At 41.5% G+C, this 27,427-nt stretch overlaps 1 protein-coding gene across 1 annotated transcript in view; it reads right to left on the reverse strand.

The window, feature by feature from the left end:
- ank1a (ankyrin 1, erythrocytic a) overlaps positions 1-27,427 on the reverse strand; it is a 116,805-nt gene that overhangs the window by 15,084 nt on the left and 74,294 nt on the right. The window contains 37 exon segments of the mRNA XM_028577867.1: positions 3,930-4,085; positions 4,759-4,890; positions 5,200-5,274; positions 5,467-5,551; positions 5,652-5,771; positions 5,911-6,039; positions 6,127-6,355; positions 6,492-6,588; positions 6,871-7,075; positions 8,923-9,134; positions 9,221-9,375; positions 9,546-9,770; positions 9,857-9,972; positions 13,186-13,264; positions 13,446-13,566; positions 16,813-16,833; positions 17,015-17,087; positions 17,212-17,304; positions 17,384-17,482; positions 18,237-18,335; positions 19,116-19,214; positions 19,356-19,553; positions 19,651-19,749; positions 19,856-19,954; positions 20,072-20,269; positions 20,601-20,699; positions 20,819-20,917; positions 21,025-21,123; positions 21,233-21,430; positions 21,634-21,732; positions 21,837-21,935; positions 22,033-22,131; positions 22,310-22,495; positions 22,686-22,784; positions 23,106-23,204; positions 23,457-23,555; positions 26,133-26,234. Of these exon segments, the coding sequence (XP_028433668.1) occupies positions 3,930-4,085; positions 4,759-4,890; positions 5,200-5,274; positions 5,467-5,551; positions 5,652-5,771; positions 5,911-6,039; positions 6,127-6,355; positions 6,492-6,588; positions 6,871-7,075; positions 8,923-9,134; positions 9,221-9,375; positions 9,546-9,770; positions 9,857-9,972; positions 13,186-13,264; positions 13,446-13,566; positions 16,813-16,833; positions 17,015-17,087; positions 17,212-17,304; positions 17,384-17,482; positions 18,237-18,335; positions 19,116-19,214; positions 19,356-19,553; positions 19,651-19,749; positions 19,856-19,954; positions 20,072-20,269; positions 20,601-20,699; positions 20,819-20,917; positions 21,025-21,123; positions 21,233-21,430; positions 21,634-21,732; positions 21,837-21,935; positions 22,033-22,131; positions 22,310-22,495; positions 22,686-22,784; positions 23,106-23,204; positions 23,457-23,555; positions 26,133-26,234 (4,591 nt within the window).

The raw sequence follows: 27,427 nt of genomic DNA on the forward strand, positions 1-27,427 counted from the left end.
GCAGATTTGTTCGCACCTGTGTTCTTAGGATTGATGAATCCCACGTATTCGTAACTGAAAGCGCGTGCCAGTTGTTCCTAATTAGCATAAGAAAACGGCCCAAAAATTCCCATATAAGGACATGACACTTCCTGTGCACCTTCTGGGAGACAGTTTGTGGGAGCTTGTCGGAGCTTGTCGGAGCTGCGGTGGAGGAAGTACTCAATCTCAGTACTTAAATAAAAGTACAAATAACCAGAGACATATTTACTTTAGTAAAAGTAGAAGGTGTCCACAAACAAGGCCTGGCTTTTAAGAAAAGTTCCTATCCTAACCATGAAACGGAAATATGTTGTTAGAATCGGAATGCGGTTGGTTTTATTCATGGATGTATTTCATTTTCTTTAACCATGCAAGTAAGCAAATAAAGTGTGTGAAGCAGCGCAAATGGGGAGATGTGAACAGGTCCAGCCAAATCAATAAGATATGAACGCGTCTTACACAGCCTGGCGGAGGAGTAAACAACGCTGTGGAGAGAAATAGATGGCAACTTTGATTTAAAAACGGGAATAATAAAAAAACAAACGTTTTCATTTTCACCGGGGCTGTATTACCGAGGGTCAGGAGCCCCGGAGCCGGCTTGGATCAGCGGTGCCCCATATATACAGTATCTACGGCAACCAAACTTCACTGGTAAGACAAACGTGTGACGGTCAGGAAGACGTTTTGGCAGAGGGGGAAACTGATCAGAAAATGTAACGGAACATTGTAGAAATGTAGTGGAGTAGAAAGTATAGATAATTGCTGCAAAATGTAACAAAGTAAAAGTCAAAAGTAGGCTATGCACTATTGAGTCTACTTAAGTAAAGTACAGATACGTGAAAAATGTACTTAAGTACAGTTACGAAGAATTTGTACTTTGTTACATTCTACCACTGCATTTTGGCCCTATAAATAGCGATCAATCACCAAATAACGCAGGATTTAATCAGTTTAATTGCTGATGTAAATTGCAGTGTTAGTGTCTTTTTTGAATAATATGATTTTTTATCAACAAATGATCAGAAATACATTACAGTACAATACTATCATTGTAAACAATTGTAGAATTAAATAAAATGCAGTAAGCAATCATTTGGAGCAAATTGTCATCACTCAAATGTGCGTAAGAGTGCTTTTCAGTGTTCGTAGATTTTGTTCTTAGCTAAGAACAAATCCAAGTAAAGAAAACATTAGTGAATGCCAGAATATTTGTAAAAAAGTGCGTAAGAAGGGTTTAAGAACACATTTCTTCGTAAGAACGGTTGGTGAATGAGGCCCATTGTTCTGACAAAAAGAGGGGAAGACAGGTAAAGACAGAGAAAGATAGAATAAGGCTGCAGTAAAACTGATTACTGATTATAGCGAATATTCTGTCAGCTTTTTCTGTAAAACATTTTAGGTTAAAAAACACTATTTCGATAATAATAAGTTTACTTCACATGGAGGACTGAACCTGACTTAAAGGAGGAGTTCTACATTTTGGAATATAAGCTTATTTGCTTTTGTTGCAGAGGATTAAATGAGAAGGTCGATGCCACTCTCATATTTGTTTGGTAAATATGACGCTACTGCTAGCATCTGCTTAGCTTAGCATAAAACCTAATAACAGGGGGAATCAGCTCTGTCCAAAAGATAACACATCCACATACCAGCACCTCCTAAGTTCACTAATTAACGCAGCAGCTTCTTGCAAGGAAACCAGAAGAGACTCCAGGAAGTTACTGCATCCAAACAAAAACAGCTAGCCTGGACAGAGCCACGCTAGCTGTTTCCTCCGGTTTCCAGTCTTTATGCTAAGCTAAGCTAACCAGCTGCTTGCGGGAGCAGTAGCTTCGCATTTCCCGTACAGACATGACAGTGGTATCGATCTTCTTCAGCAAGAAATAAGCATATTTTCCAAAATGTCAAACTATATGTTTAATATGCAATTAATAAATGAATCTGCGAAATGAATTGAGAAATAAAGAAACTAGTAAAAAATGAATAAATCTAATGCACAAGGAAATTGATGATGAATGTATTTTGTTCCTTCACTGTCCACCACAATATTTATTTTAAGGATGTGAACCTGATGGTTATTCTCAATTTCTTTGAGCATTTATAGACTTATAGGCCTATTTTATTTATTTAATTATTTTTCTGACCATTTTCCTTATTGCCTCATTTTATTTATTGCCTAAAACGTCAGTTTTGGTCCTCCAATTCGACGTACTAAATCAGGACATTAATTTATAGAAACCTCTTGAAACCCGTCATCGTGATCATTGTGAGATTAGCAGAAGACACAATATCCAGGTATTCAAAAAGCCGTTTTACGCATAGCGTCAAAGCAGGAACGGCCTTTGGGAGGCAGGTAGCCAGACAGATAGACAGACAAGACAGATACACGGTTATCAGATTCACTGCAGCTGTGATCTGAACATATCCCTTTTCACCCTTTGACCCTCATGGTCGTATCTCTATGCATTGTTACATCTCTGGGTATTGCTCCAGTTTTCACAGAAAAGGACCTGTCACCTGTCAGACTGACTCATCGTCTGCACTGGATACAGAGAGGCCAGTCCAGTAAGTAGGGGAGCTCACACCAGTCCAGAGGTGAAAATGGAGTCAATAAGATGTAGGGTATGCATGTGTGAAGGAAACCATGAGGAAAAGGAGTAAAAGACTGAGGACTGACAATTGGTAAGAAGGTCAGTAAAGCTTGGCTATACTTACAGTATGATCTATGTGGTATGATCATGTATGACAATGTGTTGTTTAATAAACAAATATCACTCTAAAATGAAGGCCCTCTAAGTTAATAATGGGCAATATAAACTCTTAATATAATCAAATACTGACTGATCTAATTATTTAAAGGTCCAATGTGTAGGAATTTCTCCCATCTAGCGTTGAGATCATATATCGCAATCAACTCTCTCGCACCACGCAGTTCAAAGTACGTATTACAGCTACGGTAGCCTTCACGCTTCAAAAAGCCGTTCTCTTGCTCTTTTCAATATCCTTTTTCTTTTTCTGGGCGAAGAAGAAAACTCCTGTTTCTGAAATTTGGATTTTGAATACGTGTGGTCCTCCATGTTTCCTTCTTCAAACTTGCCAGGGGCGGGAAGCTACGATACCCATTAGCAGCATTAGCGGCACCTGTGAGTTTATCATGTGACAGCGAAAACATGAAAGGCAGAGCAGTATGTCCTCTATGTCCCTTACCGACTAACGTATTTCAAGATGGCGCATGAATATGGAGCGTCTACCCCAGTTCATGCGAATGCAAATGTAAAATTTCATGCCAAAAGGAATACTTTTATGGTGGAGGTAAATATTCATGAAAAAGGACAAGTTTGTGAACGGGCAACACAGATTTTGTTAATGAACAACTAAACACGTTACACACTGGACCTTTAACAAGAGGAAACCAAAATAACAATGACAACAATAATAAAAGTACAACTATTAATGATACTTATATCTTACTTATCTCTATGTGAAGTGTTTTTCTCAGGGGCTATTCAGTAATGGGATGCTTGCAAACTCTAGAGATTCAGCACATAATCATACTTTTTTGTATACTTCACTCTACTTCCCATCACATTGAATGAATAGATGGAGAAATGCATAACCAAAGGCACTACAGAGGTTGTAGCACAGTAGGAGTGTCCTGAGTCCCTCTGCATGTTGTTGGGGTAAATTCCTGGAAAAGTTTGACGTTTGTGGCAGCTTTCATACACAACAGCATCACGGAGGAATAAAAAAGAAAAACATGGGGACAACAGAGAGAAACAAACTTTACTTTGCCTTTAGGGGATTTAAGGGTGCGAGGATGTATGTATATTGGAAAGATGGCTCAGGGTCAAAGCAAAAGGGACATGTAGAAGGGGCTGCATTGTGGGGGATTTGGGGAGGGAACTTACCATTGGTCATACCAGGGGAGAGGTTGTCTCTCTCATTGTTTCGACGTCTGCTGAAATCGCGGGAGCCTTGTCTCGCAGGCTGAGGCGGCTGGCCCTCCAACATGTTGACTATGTCCATACGGTCAATACTCTTCAGAGCTGCGTACAAGCTCTCCACTGCAGTGAAGACATGTGAAGGAGAGACACAAGCAGACAAGAAAAAAAGAGGAGGGGAAGGGGGTTCCAAGGACAAACACCAGTACCATTACAAACAATCTGACTTTGACTGGGTTAAAGAGGCGTTAATAAAGACATGAGGGGATGAGAGAAATTCACAGCAATCTCAAGCTACATCCACACTACTCCGTCTTCATTTTGAAACGGTGTTTTAAAACAAAAACGATCTCCGTCCACACAAGCGTTTAGGCTCAGTATCAGAAATGAACTCTGTCCATATTAACATGTCTGACAACACTTATCACATGACCATTCACATACACTGGGCATGCATGTGACGGTGTAATCAGGAAGCAGATTGTCTAATGTTAATCTGTGGTTAAAAAACATTAATGTATAAATTGAAAATAATTTTGGAGAAAGAAGGGATGTATTTGCTTAAACCGACGACAAGGTGGAACTGTTAGTAAAAGGTAAGTAAGCCTACCTAACAGATAAGTCTGACTGAAGTGGGTCGTTATTTCCAAAGGTCTCCGTTTATGCCCGTCCAGAGTACGACACAACCCAAGAGTTTTCAAACTTAAAACGGCTTGGAAATGCCGGAGTAGAGTGAATGCAAGGCGTAAAATTAGCAAAAGTTATTCAAAAACGTATTGTAGCCTCAGAAACTCACTCTTGGCCCTCTTGCCCTCGCGGGTGGCCCACAGGTTGAGCAGTGCAGAGCTCTGCTCCAGCAGCGAGTTAGGATTCTCCACACGGATCTTATTGATGTCATCCACGCTGAGCTGAAGCTCGCGTGCCAACTCTGTGTAGAAAATGAGACGGAGAAGATCAACTAAGTGAGTGAAATATGTATTTATATTTAATTTCACCTGTGAGTCATGCTGTTAGTGTAAACAGTCTTAAAATGGCACTCTAATTCACAGTAGCTCTATCCAGAAGAGGCAGAATAGTCTCACGCTCTTGGCAGGAAAACGGGAAATAATTTGTTTCGTTGGCTGGTTGCCATGTTGAACTTACTCAGCAGCAAGCTAGGCAAGCATGTCAGACATAAGGTAAATATGGATGGTTTACAACACATAAAAATAGAGTCAGTATATTCTTGTTGACTCACCAGCCCAGCTCAGTCCCAACTGTTCTGCAATCACAGCCATCTTCAGCTCTGTCCTCTCCATGGCGCTCATTGATGCTGCACAAACCAGACCAAAACTGACTATTTAACATCCTGTTCAATTTAAAGTTGAGATTATCCCTGCATTGCAACGCTTGTTGATACTGTAGAATAAATGATGCCATCACACTGTGCCTTATACTATTATATCATCACAATAAAAATAAGCAGGTGCCACCATTTACAAGTGAGAGAGTGAGAGCCTCATACCCATAGCGGGTTCATTTAGGGCGCTGTATCTTTCTCTTAAAGCCAGCGGGGTCAGAGTTCGCCTCCGGTCTTCACTCCCAACAATCTGCCAGTCACAAGCAAACAACACCAAAGTCTGTCATCTCAAGGAAATGACTATAACTGAACAGTACACTGTACAGTATGTGGTTTGTAACTAGCTTTACCTTGATACAAGGAGGCATGGTAATGTTGAGGTTACAGAGCACATGTTGGCTGTCCTCATATTTTGTGGACTTGCGCAGGAAAGACAGAAATCCAGTGTGCTCTTTACTGCTGTCTCTCACCTTTAGACACACAGACACAAGGAAAGCAATGAAGGCACATACATATGTTGAGTAGAGACAGAGCTGGTGGAGTAACAAGTGAGTGACAAAGAATATAAAACTGAAGAAAGATCTGTAAGAGAAAGCCAAATGGTAATACCTTAACAGAGACAGGAAGCCGGTTATCTCTGAACGCCTGGAAGCTGAAGCAGCGAGGCTGCTGGGTGGCCTTCCTCACAGGCACCAGATTCCCTGAACACTCCAGGTGAAGCGGCATTCCCTCCATCACCTGCAAAACAGGACACAGACATTAACCTACACTACACTACAATTTTACCAGCTCAGGATGAAGCACTGCCCTCGTCTCTGAACCGACCTCTATGTCTCTGCTGCGAGCCACCTCTGTGAAGTTCTCATGTTGTTCCAGGGTTTTATCCATCTTATCGTCGGTCATGCAGTAGCAGCGCAGGCGGCCCTCCCGCAGCTCATTCATCTTTGCAAACACCACAAACTTGGCCATGTATGGTACAGCTGACAGCTCTCTGTAGAGCAGGTTGGCAAAGGAGACGGCCTCAGCTGTCCGAGGACAGTCTGCGAGCCAGAATCTGAAAGGAAACAAATCACAGTCTTGTGCATTAATCATTCTAGCTGGTTGCTAGAATGATTTGAGATGGCAAAGACTGCCATTAAACTTTATGGTATGATGGCTGATGTAATGCATTTGTTGCCATCTCAACTTACCGTGCTGAAACATTGGTTGTAAAACTGGCACAGTCTTTAGCATACATAAGCTTGGTGGTGCCAGTAATGTCTTCCCATTGGGCTGGGGCTGTGCCACCTGGGAATCAGACGGGATGAGAAAGAGCAAACCTGTTAATCTGGCTTTCAGTCAAAAAGAACTCTTATGGGTTTGTACAAAATGGCAACTATGGCACTGTCATCTTTCACCACTGCAAATCGGCAGTTTTGCCCCATTAATCTTTCCTTGGAAGGGAACCACTCCAGTCACCTCACTCTCTCTCTTTCTCTCTCACACACACACACACCCTCAACAACTCCCAGTCGTGGCATGCAGCACACACACACACCCTCAGCAACTCCCAGTCGTGGCATGCAGTACCTATGACAGAGCAAAGCAGACGCAGACTGGTGGTGTCGCCCTCCCCAGAGTCTCGGGGGCTGTCCCTCCAGGACGGGGGCAGGGGTATACGCAGTCCGATGGGTCGGTGAAACTTGCGCCGCCGAGGCTCCACAGTGACCACAGGGCTAAAGTTTGCCTGGTTACCCAGCAGCTTTGCAACCAGCTCATCTGGAACTGGCTGAGCCTGAGGTTGAAAGTAAATGATGGGGAGAGGGAGTACGTAACACGGGCACAGGTTAGATGATATGGTCGAAAAAAGGTAAATTAGACAAAATAGAGAAATATATAATTAGGCAATGGAGATTAAAAAAATATGTAACAGATGTAAAAGGATGGCAGGCAGAATGAGACAATGGGAGATGGATGATGAGGCAACGGATGAGGAAAAAGGAAAAGCAAAAAGGGAAAAATTAAAGGGGAAGAGAAAAAGAGAGAGAAGTCCAGTGAATAAAATAGCTCATGGAACGACACATTTGAAAAGACAATAGCAACACAAATTGGTGGAAGGACTTAATAACTTTTATTGTAAAATGTAACAATGTGTGTTAACATGAAGCTTTTACAGTCATTAATACAAAATGGATATCAAAGGCACTGTGGTTTTTCACAAGGCCATTCATAACATGATTACTACAGCATTTAAGTTAAATAGATTTGTTCCTAAAAAATATGTTAATAGAAAATTATAACCATATCTATTTTACTTACATTCAGTTACATTCACTATTTTCAGGTTAGAGGTTAAGGCATGGGTGGTAGCATGTCAGCTTACAAGACATATTTAGCTTATCATATTCATTCATGTCTGAAGGACAGCTGTTGAACCCAAAACATGCCTTGAAGGTCCATTCATACTTTATCTACCTTTCATTTTGGTTTACTGAAACAGATTCTGACATTGGAATTAGAAGTTTCCATCTGTTAATTAAAATCCATATGTTGCTGACCTACATATTCATAAAGGATTTTGAATTAGAAATGTTTTGAATTAGAATTTTCATTTAGTCAAAAATAGGGATTCATGCAATCACAGTCCTGGAAATGGAATAACATTTACACACTATAAAACAGATTGTAAACGGTGGGTATATTTAACCTGTTAAAATGAAATCCTGTGCAAATAGAGCCTTGAAATCCCAAGTCAGCAAATCTGAGAAAATGGTGTATATTTATACAACAAACATATCCACTGCAAAACCTTAAATTTTTTTTGTAATCTGTGTGTAATCTGAAATTATTAAAAACTCCAATTACCAAATGTTGAAAACATTTGGTAACATTGTAACATTTATTTTGTAACAGGATGTTGGGGCAGGACATAAGACAGTGAGGACAAAATCATAAGTGGATGCTTGTGTAAAGAAATCTGTTTTTTACTGAACAATTAAGTGTGGTGAAGTGTGCTAGAAAAACATGTCTTTGGTGTGTATGTTTAAGAAAACTTCCTGAAAAGTGTAGCCGTACGGACAAAACGGGGGTAAAAGCTTCAACAAACAGTGATATAACTAAGATTAGAAGGTGCTCAGCAGTCACCCCTTTTTGTGTGGGAAAACACTTCAGTTCTTCTTAAAAAAAGACCTTTTTGCACATTTTCAAGACAATAATGGTACCAAAGCCAATGGACTTATTAACTCAAACACTGTCTTTTGATTTCCCATCAAATAATGTTTGACTAACTTTACTTTTATCTCAAACAAATGTTGTAAATATAGTGTTAAATATAGTAAATACAGGGCATTGCCAGTGACATAAATACATTAGTGAGAAAGACATCAAGAAAAAAAAAAAAAACATATCAGAACTAAATGAGCAGTCAACAGTTGGAAAAAAGTGCCAAGTACATGCACTGTGTGAAATAAAAAGGTCCTCTAAAAATGCAAAAAAGCCAACTAAACGAACAGAAAAAAAACTGATAGGATAGTTAATTCCAAAATCAATCAAATACATTGAACATGCTTTCTCTTTCATGCAACACAAGCATTAACGATTCTGTCTTTCTTCTCCTTCCTTCTCCTCATCGTCCCATCTCACCTGCAGCCCCAGGCGGACTCGTTTGGTGACTGCCGTCTCAGGAAATGTGGCCTGGACTAATGGCACCAGATTACTTGTCAGCGAACCTCCTTCTGGTCCAATCAGGTCGCTCTCTTGCTGGACTCGTGACACAACAGCAAAGTAAAGGGGGAAGTCGGTGGAGATGATGCGACGGATTCGCTTCTTGCCGAGCTCTTCTTGACTTTCTAATTCTGAGGACATGAGAGAGGGTTAAAGAGATACCACCCAGTGACATGTTTTGAGTGTCAGCCTGAGATCGAGCATTTAAAACTCTTACCCTCATCCATCCCATTGAGGATTGTTTCTAGCACCTCGTCGCCGTAGCGATTGCGATGTTCTTTCCAGACTGAGCCATTCTCGCTCCTCAGCACCACGAGCTCCCTGTCACCACGACCCAGAGCAGCAAAGTGGGGGATCTCCACTATCACTGGTCTACCACACAACACACATGGAATTATACATATATGAACAAATGACAATTATCTTTTAGACGTATATGAAATAAGATAATAACAATAATAATAATAATAATAATAATTTTTTGTGCATTTAGACGAAGCAAGAAGAATTTTGACTATTTCCAGTTTCAGTTGCTTCCTTACCCCAGGAACTGCATCCCGGCTGGCCCCAGGGAGATGATCCTGCTGGCCAGGCCCTCTCCCTCCACCAACGGAGGAGGGCTGGTCAGCTTCTGTGGCTTCACCAGGCGACAGGTGATGCGGGTGGGTGCCGCACAGGTTCGCGGAGGTATGATGACACGCAGACCGTTATGCCTGCTGCCTCGCATTGAGCCGCCCCGAGCATCTACCATAAAACTGACCAGGAACCTGTAATTGGACAGAGATTGTGACAATTAACTGCCAGATCGGATATTAAATAGACTAAATTCAGTGAAGTAAAATGTTTTGCTGACCCTGTGTGTATGGGACTGGCGACCGGGCTGACATTGTCTGACGTCTCCGTCGCTGGGCTGCTGGGAATCAGTGAGTCATCATCATATTCTTTGGGCAGTGGAAGTGGAGTGTGTTGCTACAACAGAAAGATAGACAAACTGTTCATGACATTCTCAAAAGAACACTGCATATTATTTTATTTGAACCCAAAAGTTTATTACTTACACTATCATCTGTTTAATAGAGATGATATAGACAGATTATGCTTACGTATGTACTCATCATGCTGTACCTAGCACTGGGTCAGCGCCTCTCAAGATGGCGTTAATAAATGCTCGATCCATTACAAACAAATCTTTTATTCTGAATGATTTGTTTATTAATAGGTGCCTTGATTTCTTGTTCCTGACGGAGTCTTGGCAGAAAAAACTTAGAATACGGCCCTCTAATTGAACTTTGTCCACCTGACTGTTGTTTTATCAGTACTCCCAGGACCTCAGGTCGTGGTGGAGGACTCGCGGTGGTATATAAAGGCTGCTTTCAAAGTCGGACAGTACCCAGTAGAGTTTTTTCCTCATTTGAACTGCAGGTTACCAAAGTTGGTAATTCTAATCCATTTTAATGTATTTTAATTTATCGACCACCTGGTTCTAACAGGTCTTTTTTGTCTGAATTTAGTGATTTTCTATCATCCATTATTATGTTGGATAATGTTATTATGGTTGGAGATTTTAATATCCATGTTGACGATTTGTCTAGTACTTTAGCTGCAGACTTTCTTAATGTAACTGAGGCTTTTAATTTTATCCAGCATGTTTCTGGTCCCACACACATTGGGGGTCACACTTTGGACCTTGTTTTTACGCATGGTCTTAATATTGACCCTGTTTGCACTGAGAAACTGCATATTACTGACCATAATTGTGTTTTTTTTTAATTTGTCTTTTAATCTTGATGTATTGCCCAGCAAAAATGTAAGATGTTCTCGCATCTTAAATCACTCCTCAGCTGAGAGGTTTACTGCAGCTTTTGTCCAAAGCGCAGTGCTGTCCGTTCATGCTGACATTAATGATCTGGTCCATTCATTCAACACAAATTGCATATCAGTGTTGGATAAAGTGGCCCCATGTCAGATGCGTCGTGTTTCCCCTGTCAACACATCCCCATGGCTTAGTGACTCCATATGCTGTTTCAGGCGTACTTGTCGCAGGGCGGAACGACAGTGGAAATCCTCCAAGCTTCATGTTCACCAACTATATTACAAGGACCTCTTAACTGAATACAACAACATGGTTAAGGAGGCAAGAACAACTTATTTTGCTAATCTTATTTCATCAAGTAAACAAAACCCTAAAATCCTTTTTGAAACCATCAATAATATTGTCAGTCCTGCACCTCTTGAAGTGCCATTCTTTTTTTCAAGGATAACAGTGACTTTCTCAAGTTCTTTGTAAAGAAAATCAGTGATGTCAGAAATGGAATTATCCCTTCGACTACTCCATTTTCGGCTCACTCAATCAGGCCACCAATCATGAACCAGGCCACCAATCATGAACCACTCTTCTTAGAGTGTCCAACAATTTATTAATGTCCTCTGACAAGAGTCAATGCTCTGTTTTGGTGCTGCTGGATCTTAGTGCCGCTTTCGATACTGTGGATCATAACATCATGCTTGAAAGACTTAAGCATTGGGTTGGTATCTCATGAAGCGCCCTGGATTGGTTCACCTCCTATCTATCAGACAGAAGTTTCTCGGTGTATCTTGGCCCCTATTCCTCAGAAACCGCGGCCCTTTCCTGTGGGGTGCCGCAGGGTTCTGTGTTAGGTCCGCTTTTGTTTGCATTGTACATGCTCCCCCTGGGACATATAATTAGCTAACTAGTCCAGAATTCTGCTGCAAGGCTGCTAACCAGGTCTAGCAAGATGTCGCACATCACTCCAGTTTTATACTCATTACATTGGCTTCCGATTAACTACAGGATCAAATTAAAATTTTGGTTCTGACTTATAAAGCTTTGCACGGTCAGGCTCCAGCGTATATCTCGGACCTGCTCCATTCATACACTACAAATAGGCCCCTCAGGTCTTCTAACCAGGGATTACTGGTTGTCCCACGCACCCGTTTAAAGACTAGAGGTGACCGTTCCTTTGAAGCGGTGGCTCCAAACCTGTGGAATGCGCTTCCTATTGCCTTCTGCAGTCTCTGTTGAAGCTTTTAAAAAGCAGCTGAAGACGCACTTGTTTAAATTTGCTTTTGATTCATTTATGTAAAATGTTGTCTTTTAATGACTGTTTTTAGTCTTTTATCTTTATTGTTGTATAATTTACTATGTTTTGTACAAATTTTTATCATGTGAAGCACTTTGTGATTCTGTCTGTGAAAGGTGCTATATCAAATAAAATTATTATTATTATTATTTTTAGAGGTTTTACAGGATATGGAGAAGGTACATCATTAACCTTCAAGAGACCATTGAGGAGGATTCTCATTTACAATATTAGGTTACAAAAAGGGTGGAACTAAAATAATGGCGTAATTTTCAAGTTTTGATCAGAATTGTCTGTTTAGTCAATGTCCATGATACACAACAATAGTTATACCAGTCATAATGGTAAAGTCATACTAATGACCAAATTACTTTAGAGTCAAAGTTGATTCTTTGCCTTGGAAATAGTAGTTTGACTACAAAAAAAAACCTTTAACTAAAGGTACACCTACTAGCTTTTTGTCTGAGCTTTAAACCGCATCTCATGGTCTTCATCAGCAGATAAGTAAGTAAGTAAGTAAGTAAGTAAAATTTATTTGTATAGCAAATTTCACAGATAAAAATCACAAAGTGCTTCACAACAAATGGGTGGATACACAACATTTATACATTGATAGATAAAGGTTGCTCAGTTGTCTTAAAGACTTTATGAGTCCACTGACAACTAAGCAAACTTTATTCCGATGATGAAGACTTTGAGATGTGGGAAACTTTGAAAAAGGACTAGTAAATGGACCTTGATTAGAAGGGGCACTCATGTGACATCGCTTGAGTCATTTCAGCTTAGGCTTCCAGACTACAAATTCACAAGAGACCATGCATCACAAACACATCATCTTTGAAAGATGTCAGCATATACCTGTTAAGGAGGGTCGAATCAAAGACATTATTAAGTTATATTATGGGAAATGAAGGATCCAGTATTTTTGTAATTTGACCCATTCTAGGGACTAACAGTCCCTAGAATGGCTGCTTTAACCTTGACTATTCCTTTTTAAATATGCTCAAAACATTATGGAATTGCAACACTTAATTCCTGGAGTATCCCAGCAGTATGTTACTCATGCTGCTCCATTCAGTACCTGATCTAGCTCGTGTTCTTTCAGGATAACGGTTTCCGGAGAGACTCTGGGAATCCTGGGAATGGCTGGCGAGTAATCTCTGTTGTAAGAAAAGAAAAAAATACAAGTCAGATTGAAGAAATTTCTTTACATCTCCTCCCAAGTGCTCATCCCTGGTGTTTAGTGAGTGTCTATGGTGCATCCCCCTCTATCCATCCACCTATTAGCTTGTGGCTACCAGCTTGGCTCTCTCGCCTGTTTCCCCACCCAGCCCCCCTTACGCTGTGCCCAGCCCTCTCTCGTACTCCAGTGATTTCTTGGGAGAGAGGAAATCGTCATCATGGTCTTTCATGTCATCCATCTTCATGTACCTGGCCCCTTCTGTCCCCAAGAGCTCCTCTCCTTCAGAGAACAACATGCCAAAGAGAGCGAACAGACCGTGGTCAGGTTGGTGAAACAGCAAGAGAAAGAGAGAAAGAAGAGAACAAGATTGTTAACCAGCGGTTAGAAGGGTTACATGTTAGGAGATGGCTCTGTGATTTAGTGGTTAGACAATGATGAGACATTTGTGACAATGTTCTGTACACTGACCTTCTTATTGCTAGTCAATGGCAAAAAAATTAAAAGAGCCACTTATACCTAATGCCAGAAACACTTACAAAAATCGGGTACGAGGACAGGATCAATACAGCAGGACACTGCTGTAGTCTCAGACTGCTGAGTCCAACACTTTCCATTCAGAACCCCTTAAACATTACTAGAACATTTACTATTAAGAGAGGACACCTTATAAATGTAGTCTGGAGTTTTTTTCGAAACCCCATAAAATCTCAGTTAGAGATAACATAATTATAGCTGTGCACAGTGCACAATCTCTGGTGAGAGCATGCATCAGCATAATCTCATTCCAAAAATAATAAACAGTTATTGAACTGGAAGTTTCAACTGCCAACTGAGACTTGCTCTAGAATGCAGACACAGAGACAATCAGAGCAGCATCAGCCCACTGCAACACATATGAAGACCAAAGTATAAGCTTTTTGTCCTATAAAAGTACAGTACATCTTGATGCGAGCAAAGATGGGTTTACTTACCCCCAAAAACAACCTCCCTGTGTGTATTAATTTGTGACCGTATCAGCGCAGCTTGTGTGAGTGTGTGTGTCTGTCAGCGATCGAGAGCCAAAATGATGTCGTAGGTGTCATTACACTATGTTTGACTCTTTGAGTGCACTTCCCACAGGTTTATGAGTCAGCTTGTGTCCTGGTCTTTCTCTGTCTTGTGTGCAGTGCATGTGTGCCACGCCGTGCAGGCGAAGTGTAACCACATACGAGCGCAAACAAACCTGCCAATACCATATTATGACCATCGCGGATATGACATGTGTCTTTAAGACAGCGTCCTGGCTACTTTCTATATTTAGAGCAAAGGTGACAATCTGTCAGTTAAATTATCAGGGGACTAAAAATATCAGGACATAATGGCCCATGACATCACCCATGTCAGTGGTGTTGTAAACTTCAGGGATTACAAGTTAAACCTGCAATAAGTAATTTTTGGCGGACAGCAGAAATAAGCTGTGACCTGCCATATCACTTTTGAGTTGACATGGTGAACTTGTTAGCCAAATGTTACTAATTTACACAACCAGAAGACACAGAGCAATATTATCATTGTCATGCTTATGTCCACCTAATGAATGTAATCCAATATTCACTCTTCTATCACATCTGTCTTTGGTCTCCAACAACTCCAGAGGGATATATCTGAAAGCAGTTACCTGTTGCGGCTGAAATACTATGAGCCAAAAAAAGTAACATCGCGGGACAGATAACCAAGACAATTAGCTAAAAGCCACTATAAGGCTCCATAGAGCTGAAGGTAACTGTAGAAGTCGGGAGATAATTCTCTGTGGGTTAATCACTACGAGTGACTCCTTTTAGATACAAGTAGTCCCACCATCAATTGTTAATGTTGATTATAGCACAAAAAACGATTTACAGTTTTTTCCGATTGCTAAACGACAGTGGGCACAACTGGAGTCACATGTGCAAAACTCAAACTACAGTCTGCACTACCAACAGTCACCTGGAGTAAACAGTTCACATCACCTGCAAAACAGGCTCAGTGCAGCCAAACACTATGCACAGGCCTCACTGAGATAACACACACTGTCACTCAGAACACATTGAGGGTGAAAACACTAGCGTCAAACACCAATACAGAAATTACAAACCTTTTCATCTTTACAGTTTGAACAATTTGAGTGACTTGACACTACTCAATAGTTTAAAAAATATAGATTGTATAGCATACCAATTTTTACATAAGGTAAAAAAGAAGGAATGAAAATCAGCAGTTTTCTTCAATAAAGTATTTTGTCTCTAGTAATTTATGGAATTACTGGCGGAAAAAAACTAAAAGGTACATACGTAACAGTACCAACAAATAGTATGACTAATCCTGCCTCTCTCCAGCATCATGTGACAAGTTTTCTTCATCACATTGGATGTCTGCATCATCTCTAAATACTAATGAATGTGGTGTTTCTATTGCTTTCACCGCCATTACTTTCTGAAAAACAGTAAGTACACAGTTTTACTATTGTAAAGATAGTGTTTTTCACTTTTTTTTATAGCTGTGTATATAACCTCAGACATCTTACCTGGACATATTGGTATCTTTGCTCTTTTACCTGTTTCTCTCAAACAGTACAGTGTATAATTGTTTCATTCTTATTTGGTGTTTGTATACAAAAAAAGGCTTTCTGAGCTTTCTCTGTATAAATACCATATATGTTCACTAACTAGTCTAAAACAAGACACCTGCTTAGGCTTTTAGCTAAAATTGCAATCAGCAGTGTTTGATAGGCCCCAGACTGAAATCTATTCTGTTTTGAATGTGTGGTTAACAGTTTTGACAGCAGTGTGTTAGCATTTGAACAAAGTGCTGTAAATCTACAGTGTTGTGCATGTTGTGGTTAAAGTCATGGGATAAGTGTGTAAAGTTTTGAAAACTGTGTTCAAGCAATGAAAAACGAACTAGAGTTTGGTCCACATGAACTGCTGCTGTGCAGACTGTAGTTAGCATTTTGCACGTGACTCCAGTTGTGCCCACTGTCGTTTAGCAATCGAAAAAAACTATAAACCTGCCAGCTAACAAATCCAGTTTACATGGCAGGAAGACCAAAATGATGGGGTACATGATCAACACCACAATGGAGACATATTTAATGCAGACACTGAAGACACACACATTTCAAAGCAATGATAGCACTACTCCACTATTTTTTTTTTTAAACAAATTGATTTGATTTCAGTAATAATCGATCCGATACCTAAAGGGGTGAACTCTATGTATTGGCTATGACTGTAACTGCCGTCATAACATGGAGGGAAAAAAAACATGGGGAGTTGGAGAATGAGGATGTTATTTACATATAAAGGTTCGAGACATGGGTGCTATGGGTGCATGCCAATGAGAAACCAGAGCCACCATCACAGTGAGCGCCACTACAGAGGGAACGAGGGAGAGAGAGAGAGAGAGAGAGAGAGAGGGGTAAAGATTGAGAGAGTGAGCTTGAAATGGAGCCACACAATTTAATACGACCTATGAATGCCGCACAAAGAAAGAAATAGACATTCATACCTAATGTTAGCTGTGCAATTCCTAAAAAAGAGCAAAAGGCAAAAGGAATTGGAAAAAAAATGAATATTTATGTGATCAATTAAAGCATCTTAAAATCAGCCATTCATTTTATTAATTAATTAATTTAATCGACATCCACATAGTCGATTAAACATTGTTTCCGACTGTTTTATGTGATTAATAATAATTGTAGTTCTCTAACCTTCATCTTCAGACACGTCCAGTATCTCATCCACTGTTTCTGGGAAACTCATGCGATGTTTCTCTGTGGTCGTCTGCACAGAAGTAAGAGGAAGAACCAGTAACTAATACAACAATAAGTGTAAACTTGTATTTATCATGGCCACATAATGCCAGTGCTGCATCCGTAGGGCGTCGTAGTATTTCTAAACTTCTCACCATGGAAACCGTCTCCTCAGTGACGAGCTTTAGGACGTCAATCACAGAGATGTAGCCCAATCTCTTAGCAATGGCCAGGGCTGAAGTACCATTCTACCAGACAGAAAGGAGCAGATTGATCAGGTCTCTGAAAACAAAACTTTATTAAATGTTTTGAAGAAGGCATGCTCACTGTTGTTATCTCGTTGGGCTGAGCTCCATGTTTCAGCAACAGTGTCACAATGTCTGTGTGTCCCTGCTGGGCCGCCTGGTGCAGAGGAGTATAACCAACCTGGAAGAGATATTAAATGTATTCTTACTCATTTAATGTACAAATGACATTTAAGATTAATCTAAATAACGTTTAACTTTTCTTTTTTTATTATTCCTGAATTATGTAGTACAGCTGGTATCAAGAGAACTGTCAGTACAACGGACAATTCTAGTCATCTGACTAGAACGATTAGTTGATAACAGAAATTAATAAGCAACAATTTAAATAATAGGACAATGTCAAAAATCCACAGGTTCCAGCTTCTCAAATTTATTTTTGCTGGTTTTCTCAGTCTTCCATGAATATAAACTGAATATCTTCGGGTTTTGAACTCAGACGAAACAAGCAACGTGGGCCCTGGGAACTTGTGATGGAACGGTTTATTTTCACAGACCAAAAGCTAAATCAAGAAAAATAATCTGCTGATTACTCAATAATACAAATAATGATGAGTTGCTGCCCTACATCTAACCTTACTTGGTCAACTTTAGACACATTTGTGCATGTATCATGATATGAATATACAGTACATGCTGCATCTCAGACATGGAAATTAAATACTTCCTGTCTCTCCAATGCTTGTACAGTACATTACACTTTAGAGAGGTAAAATGCCCTCATTCCAATAAATTATGATTAACCCTGCAACAGCCATCACTTAATGTAATGTACTCATGAATGAATCAGAGACAGTGGGCACGCAGTAACTGTGTGTCTCATGCCCTGACTAATTTTGTTGTAGTTTGATCTAAAACCAGAGGGAGGCACTCACCCTTGTTTTGCTGTTGACATTGGCCTGTTGCTGCAGGAGGAATTTCACCATCTTGATGTTGCCATAGTGACACGCTACATGGAGAGGGGTGTAACCCATCTGACAGTGAGAGGGAAAAAGTAAAAAGTCTTTGACACAAAATAACAGCAGTCGCATAACTTTAGTGTCTTAATGACCTTTTAATTTGAATACATTATGTAGATATGATCCTGTTAAGGGTTGAATGGTTCATGAATATTACATTAACTAATGGTTTGAATCCAAATTTTTTTTTAGAACAAAGTGGTGATAAAAACTGCATTTAGGCTGCAGTTCAGGAATTAACAAGAAAGAATGCAATTAATTATTGTGTACCGATTGGGATTAATAACAATAATACCAATAATAACATATTATGATACATTTCAGTACAAGAGGTACAATTAGGTACAATTTTGAGGTACTTTACTTTGAATAGTATTTCGATTTTCTATACTTCAACTCTACTACAATTTAGAGGGAAATATTGTACTTTTTACTTATGTTACTTTGCAGATTCAGAGTAATATCACAAAATATAATCAACAAATACATTATGATGTATTGTATAATTCTCCACATAAAGTAAACCCTACTAACTATTTTCTTCATAATACAACTCCATGTGAAAACACTGTTGCAGAGCTGCTCTAAGCACTAGAGGTCTAAGGGGTCTGAAGGGTCGGCCATGTATTGATGGTAACATAACCCTCTGCTATGAGAACATCTGGCTATTTATGCTACAGCACTTATACACTATCTGCTATGGCTCAAAGTGAATGTCACTAGTAGTTTCTACACTGATAACAAGGCTTTGATAACCGTGCAACAGTTTGACATGAGAATAAAAAAAGGTCTTACCCGCGTGGCAGCGTAGACTGAAGCCCCTTGCTTCACCAAGATATCTGCGATGCCAACATGTCCTTCCTGTGCCACCAGATGGAGGGGTGTTAATCCACTCTGGGGGCAACCAGATTCAGAAGACAAAAGTCAAACACAGAACAAATCAAGCCCAAGTTACATATTATTTTTAGTTTGAATGGACCAAATAAAAGTCCTGCCCCATGACAGTCATCCTTCATCTATCTATGTGTTTCTTGCCTTGTTTCCGAGGTTGACGTTGGCCTGTTTGGAGATGAGAAGGGAGACCATGTCAGGCCTTCCTTCCTGTGAGGCCAGGTGGAGAGGTGTGACTCCCTGCAGTGACTCAGCATTGGCTGAAGCGCCGTACTGCAGCAGGCTGTTAGCCACCTCCACCTGGTTCTGCTTGGATGCTATGTGGAGGGCGGTGTAGCCATTCTGGAGCACAGACATGAGTTGCGGTTAGAAACATATGTGTATATGCATGATACTGAATTATGTGTGGACTTGTGTGTATCTCTTTTTATTTATTTACCCTGGCTGCACTATGCGGCGACCCTCCCTTGCTGACAAGCAAGTTAACAACATCCAGGTTGTTGTGATGTACAGCAACATGCAGCGGAGTCAGACCATTCTGCAAAAACAGAATCAAGGGTTCATCGACCGAGGTAGCTCAAACAAAGCTTTATTCATCTTTTGACTCTTTCTTTCATACAGCCAAGCCCTTTATGCTTCTCTACCTTCCCAGCAGCATTAGGGTTGGCTCCTTTCTCCAATAACAGCTCTGCTACATCCACCTTGCCGTACTTGGAGGCCACATGAAGCGGAGTGAAGCCTTTCTACAGAGGCACCAGAGGAAGTGGACACAGTATTAGGTTGGGGAACACAGTTGTTAGGGCTGACAGTTTTAGGACAGCCAAATGTCATGCAGCGAAGGGTAAGCAGGCAGGTTTTACCTTGGTCATCTTGGTCTGTTGAGCCTCCATGTCCAGCAGGATGCGTACAGTTTGTACGTGACCTTCCCTGGAAGCTATGTGTAGGGGTGTGTGGCCTGCTGTGGTGGTGGAGTTGGGGTTGGCTTTGTGCTCCAGCAGCAGCTTCACTAGCTCCTTGTGCCCCATCCGAGCGGCACAATGCAGAGGTGTTTGGTCATCCTGGCCAACGAAGGGAGAGTAATTATTAATTGTAAGGTACTGCATGACACTCTAGCAATAAAATTCCTTCTTTAGTAACTTAATCAGCCTGTTTTCATTTCTCAGCTTCTCCACTATGACCTATACTTGTTACATTAACTGTGAAATGAGGCTGTGGTGTGTAGGAGGGAAATTAACATGTGGAAGCTCTGCCAGCAATTAGTTGATCCAACATTCTAAATTAATGCCTAAATATATCCAATAAAGAGTATTTAATCTATGTCTAATATGAGGAATCTTTATGAATTAGTAAAAAATATTTGGATTGTGCTGTAGTGTGTGAAATCTCTACCTTGGCCTTGGAGTCCACCGGTGATGCGTTCTCTAATAAAAACTCTGCCACCTCATAGTGTCCTGCCCGAGATGCCATATGAAGAGGAGTCTCCACTTTCTACTCATGCACAGAAAGACAAACCACCCACTTAGATTCATCACTATTACAACAACATCACTAGTGCAGAGGTGAGTTGGTTATCTGCACTGCTCTTGAGATTTCAGAAGGAAACTCACCACATTGGAGGCACTGGGGGAAGCTCCTTTCTGCAGCAGGACCTTCACAACGTTGAGATGACCCATAAATGATGCCACATGCAAGGGGGTCAGGCCAGACTGTTCGGAAGAGGAGAAGAATATTACAAATGGTCTTGCACACCATTCATATTTATTATAATGATCTGCAAGCTGTTATTGTCAACCGCTCTTTCCGGTTCCCTCACCTCAGTCACAGCCTCTATTGATGCAGAGTGTTTAAGCAGGAGATCCATCACACGCATGTGGTTCTTTTTACAAGCAATATGCAAAGGAGTAAAGCCATTCTGTAAAAAACAAAAGGAACCATTGTCATCACTGCGAGGATTAATATCAACACTGCCTTGTCTGAATTGATACATTGACTGTAAATGTTACTGTGTGTTTGACACTGACCAATGCCCGAGAGTTGGGTTTTGCCGCTTTGTCCAGCAGCACTTTGGCCATGCGGTGGTGGCCGCAGTGCGCTGCCACATGCAGAGGGGTAAGGTGGTCCAGCGTGATATCATCGATCTCTGCGTTGTACTGTAGAAGCTGCTTGACACAGTCCATGTGGTCCCCCTGTGCTGCCATGTGGATTGGAGACAGGCCATTCTGCAACAACAAAAAAGACAGAACATGTGTTGAATCTCTCATCTCTTGCAAAACAGGAAGCAACTTGTCTTGTCTTGTAGTGAAAACAAATAATCAGAGGCTGTGTTTGGTCGATGGATTGCACTTATAGCCAATCCTCATGGTGTTCAGTTAATTTCTAAAAGAAGGGAAGAGTTTACTATACTTGTATCTAGGTGGATTACCTTAGTCTTTGCCTGGATAGGGGCTCCGTGGTCCAGCAGGATCTCTATAATCCTGACATGACCATTTCTAGCTGCACAGTGCAGAGGAGTCAGTTCATCCTTGAGAGAGAGAATTATTAATGATTAAGTTAATGGTGCGTCAAATTAGAAACTGTAAGGGAATCAAAGATTTGGTGAAATGGTAGGATGGATGTCTGCTGCACCTTGGTCTTGGCGTCAATCTGAGCCCCTCTGTCCAGCAGGAGTCGGACCATGATCACATTCCCCCGTCTGGCTGCAATGTGCAGAGGAGTGATGCCGTTCTGCAGAGGGAAACAGATGCACTTAGACGGGCACACACAAGGACAACAGACAGCAAGGACAGAGATTAACCTTCCAACAACATCAATTATTCCCTACCTTTGGGGTGAAGTTGACATTGGCTCCTCTATTGAGCAGCAGTTGAGCTACGTTCAAATTTTCATAGTGTGCAGCAATGTGGAGGGGTGTGAATCCAGTCTGCGGGGACAGATCAGGGTGAGTACATGTCCCTCTCATTACCATTGCATTTTTAAAACACACATACTGAGGACACCAAACACAGATGTCCATACTTATTGCATGTTCAGTACTGCACATGTGAACAATCATATCTGCAGCAGCACACACAGCCACACACACAGCCACACACACACACCTTGCTCAGTACATCAGGATTGGGGTCATTCTGCAGAAGCACTGCGGCTGTTCGAGTATCGTCGTTGCGTGCTGCAATGTGCAGTGCAGGGAGGCGGACCTTTCCCTTGGTGCCATAGTTGATGAGCAGAGCTACGACATTCTCATGTCCCTGCTGAAGAGCCACGGCGAGAGGAGTGAATCCATCCTGTGGCACACAGGAGAGAGTTAGAAGACTAGTTGACTTAGGAGAGAAAATCAGAGAGGTGTAAAAAGAGAGGTTTATGAGAACAAAACAGAAATGGAAACACAGCGATGTCTGGATTAGCAGGGATGGGATCGAGGAATTTGGGAGATCACTCTTTGAAAACGTCTCTCAGTTCCTTAGTCTTTAGTACCTCAGTTGGAATGCTCTGATTGGCTCCGTTCTCCAGAAGAAACTTCACAACCTCTAGATGGTTTTCTTGTGCAGCCATGTAGAGTGGAGTGAAACCCTTCTGTCTCAGAAAGACGCACACACAGATATATACACACACACACACAACGCAAGCACGCGCACACACACACACACACACACACACCACAGCAGCAGAGGAGAAACAAGCACAGCAAAAGACAGGACAGTCACAAAGGGACGCACAAGGATGTACAGCAACAAACACATATATAGGAACAAAGACACTTGTTAACAGATGGGGTTGCAACAGTAACTGCAATGGTTTCACAGTAAAGTTCATAGAGTTCATATAAGTTCATTAGTACTGAGGAGCCTCTGCGTGTCCTGGGATCACCGCAGTGAGAGCAGCACTAAGTCTCACCTGGGACTGAGCGTTGACATTGGCCCCGTAGTTAACCAGCTCCGTGACCACCTGCTCCTGCCCTGCCAAGGCTGCAATGTGCAGGGCTGTGTTCCCTTTCTGTTTAAACACAGATACGTGAGAACAAGAGCACAAAGTCATAATGAGCACTAACAAAGATTATAGGTGAAATCCCACGTTTATCCAAAGTGTGATTTGCATGTGGTTTTTGGACATGTTAAGTTTCATCTGTGGACAGATCATTGTATTCTGACGTCACGTAGATCTAGAGCAGTAACCCGTGTCGGTTTATTTATAAGTGATTTTCTAAACGAATTAAGATTGTAGGACATTTTCACAGTGGATTTTTACCTTTGTGGTGGTCTCCAGTACGATTCCATTGTGGAGTAGCTCCAGCACCATTTTAACGTGGCCTTCTTTGGAGGCCAGATGAAGCCCGTTGAGCCCATTCTGAGTGAGAGAGCAGAGTAGACCTAATACTGAAGGGTCCCAAACATACTATGAACACAGATATTTCCTAATCTAAAGGAACGAACTACACATATACACACAAACACATGTAGACCATGCCAACTGAAACAACTGTTGTGAGTGAAGCACTCACAAACCAAACCAGGCAAATACTTACACTGGACACCAAACATGCAGGACTCTCAGAATCAAGTTGGTCATTAATATCTACAGTAATGAAAATCAGGATGTAAATATTTTCATTTGATTTATGATGGTGGTGAGGAGGAGGAGGAGGAGGATGAGGACGGGAGGGGGATGGCAGGCCGCTGGTCTCGTGGCTGGGAAGAATACGAGCCGTGTGGGATAGGTCTGACCTCACACAGCCTTCCTTCAGCCGCACAGGACATGTGAGGTTGGACCTTTCCCACACCACTGATATTATTCCTCTGAGTGGGGAGACCACAGCACACCATCACTCTACTGCAGACAGAGGAGGGGAGGGAGGGAGGCAAAAAGCAAGAAAAGAAGTAAGGTCAGTTAGAAAACAGTACACAAACAGAGGAGGAGAGGGTAGAGGAGAAGTTGTTAGGTGGAGAGCGAAAGAAGAGGAGGGAAACACAAGAAGGGGAGGGCAGGAGTGAGGCAGTGTGCTGGTGAGAGGTATCCACTCAGATAAGGAAACACAGCTGCCACAGTCAAGCCTCCACCTGGCCAAACTCCCAGCAGACACTACATACAGCATCAGGACCAACAGTCACACAACCAGCACAACAATGCTCTCACCACCGTGGTTTAAGTAACAATCTACAACTTTAAACATATTTTTTTTAACCATTGTACAAACTTTGAAGGTAAATAAAAAGTGCCGCATATAGTAGAGTCACCTAAGACCTGTGTTAATAATAAAATTGAAGAATATGAATAAACATAAAAGGCTGTAGCTTCATTATCTTAATTATTGCCACTATGAGTAGAATTTGAAAATTCCTAACTTTGCTGCCATCAGATGGTAGCATAAAAAGGCAGTGTAGCTTGACTAAAAGCAACACATAAACATATTCATAAACACATTCTATAGAAAACTACCAGACTAATTTAAAATATGCTGTAATCACATAGAAATCCCACATACAGGGGCTTTAAGTGCAAAACTGCAAAGCAATGTGTGTGCAAAGGTCTCCTAATTCAAGTGAAGCGAGAATGCTGTAGATTATCACTTAAACTCAAACACATTTGACACCAAACAGTGAAAATAACAATTGCAACACAATTGCATATGAAGAATAACAGAAAAATGAAATGAAATTGTGTAATTCAGGAGAATTAATCTCCAGGTCAAACTAAAACTGGTATCAGACTGTATTTCTGCATGTAATTATATTTTTAATCCAGATGGGGTGCCTCCGTTCACCATAGTGTAGGAGTTTACCAGTAAAGACCACTGTACAGAGTCACTTTCCATGTATAAATCTGTTTTTATGTGGGGTCTGTTATGGGGCCTAAAAATAGGTCTCATAGAAATCCTGACAGAAGCACTAACAGCAATAATTACACAATGTTGAGGACAGCATACAGTAAGTGAATGGAAAGGAAACCATGACTAAGTTAGATTAATGAGCCAGAGGAATCTTTCACACACACATGCACGCACGCACGCACACGCGCGCACACACACACACACACACACACACACACACACACACACACACACACACACACACACACACACACACACACACACACACACACACACACACACACACACACACACACACACACACACACACTTTGGCCAAGTTTCAGTAGCCTGAGGGCAGCGGTCCTAGCCACACTCATGCTGCCTCTTCCTGGACACTCTGGGAACAACCGTCAGAGTAAAGGAGGCAGGATGGAAGAGACAAGGCGAAGGAGAAGCCCCTGTCCCATTTATTACCTTCCCTGGAGACCCTGTAAACTCCACCTGCCACCTTCAGCCACTGATTAACAGTCTACCTGAGCATGCACACACAGTATGACTGAGTGCACAGGCACATAACAGCACATCATGACAAGTCAGACACGTCATGCACACCGGGCACTCAAGACGCATCTATATAGAAATAACAATACAACACAACACATGGTGGTATACATGGACAATATTTCAGCAGAACATCATGCAAAACCTTTATGAATTTGATCCTAAATGAAACCATATGTTATATAACTTGTACTTTTCTGTGTGAATGTATAAACTTATAAGCACTGCAGGTCCTTTTGCGATGACAAATTACTAATCAGTACTAATCAGTACTCACTAGTTTGTAAATGTCATTTGCTAAATTGTGCTGCCTATTTCCATTCATACATTGCTGTTCTTTTTAAGATTATTTGTTTGGCTTTCTTGGTCTTTATTTGATAGGACAGTTAAAACAGGAAAAGGGGGAGAGAGGGGGGATGGCATGCAGCAAAGGGCTGTGGATCAGACGCAAAGTGCAGTGTAAATAAAAATCATTGGCTTACAGTTACATGAGCCTGCCAATCACAAGCTATAGCTTCAACCAATTCAATCTAGGGAATGTGCAGCTCACTCACCTGATTGGCTGTGTTTATATTGATGCCATTTTTGATATGGTCCAGGGCCTTGTCCAGGTTGCCAGACCGGGCCGCTCGGAGAAAACTGTTGCCAGCATCTGCCTGCAAGCGTAACAGAGAAAGGGAAGGAGAGGAGGGGGATACGGGGTATAATAGAAAGTGAGAGACACATAAAGTAGAGGAGTAGAGAGGGAAAATGGAGAGGGAGACAGAGTTTGGTTAATATTTTTTTTCATTTGAACGACTGAAACCTATCATGTCACTCAGCCATTCAGATTTTGGACTGTGCAGTTTGACAATCTGCATCTTGTAATGTGTGTTTTAAGGGTGTGGTGAAGTACACAAACTCCTGGGCTACACAAAACCTTTAAAACTTTGCCCACAAATCAGTCCTCTCCCCTCAGGTAATAGGGCAACTGTGATAATACTGACAGCTACTGGAGTGTCCGTTGTGCCCAGCAGACTTTTGGCTCTTTGTCTGGACTCTGAGTTTATGTGTGTGTGAATGAAAGAGAGAAAGAGACACAAGGTGAATGGAGAAAGGGGAGAGAGGGAGGTAGGGAGAGAGAAAGAGAGAGAGAGCGTTTGGCAAGTCCCGACTCACGGGCCGGTACATGGCACGTCTAGTGTTTTTGTCTGTGTTTTGTTTGTGTATGGGGGCTTCATGCCTCTCCCAGGCAGGCAGGGGTGCTGCTGAAACAGGATCACTCATGCGGCACAGGGGAGAGTGAGGGAGAGGAGAAGCGGCAGCGACCGAGGGAGAACCACTGTGAAAAGCTGGACTGCGGCAAACCCTGCACTTTTTCCATTTCATTTACATAATCTACTCTCTCCCCTTGCCCATCCCCTCCCTACATCATTCCCTCTCTCTATCTAAACAGCTGTCTCAACATTGCTGGTCAGGAAAATAATCAGCCGTCCAATCATTCAGTGTAAGTTTTCACACAAATGCAGATAATATATTAATGTATAAACCTCATTTTCTGATCCAAAAGGAGATCACCAAATACTGCCATCTCTCACACACACAAACACAAACACACACACACACACACACACACACACACACACACACACACACACACACACACACACACACACACACACACACACACCAGCTCTTCTCAACTTCATAACATAGTGCTTTAAGCTGTGTTGTCTATTGTTGTGACAAGGTTTTTGGCCCTTTTTTGACAAAGATGGAGTGAGCGTGAGTATAAAAAGAGAAAGGAGCCACATGCCTGAAGTTGAGGCATAGCAACAAATGACACAACACACCCTCAGCATGACACCAA

The sequence above is a fragment of the Perca flavescens genome, chromosome 5, assembly GCF_004354835.1.
Source record: "Perca flavescens isolate YP-PL-M2 chromosome 5, PFLA_1.0, whole genome shotgun sequence".
In the NCBI taxonomy this organism is placed as follows: Eukaryota; Metazoa; Chordata; class Actinopteri; order Perciformes; family Percidae; genus Perca; species Perca flavescens.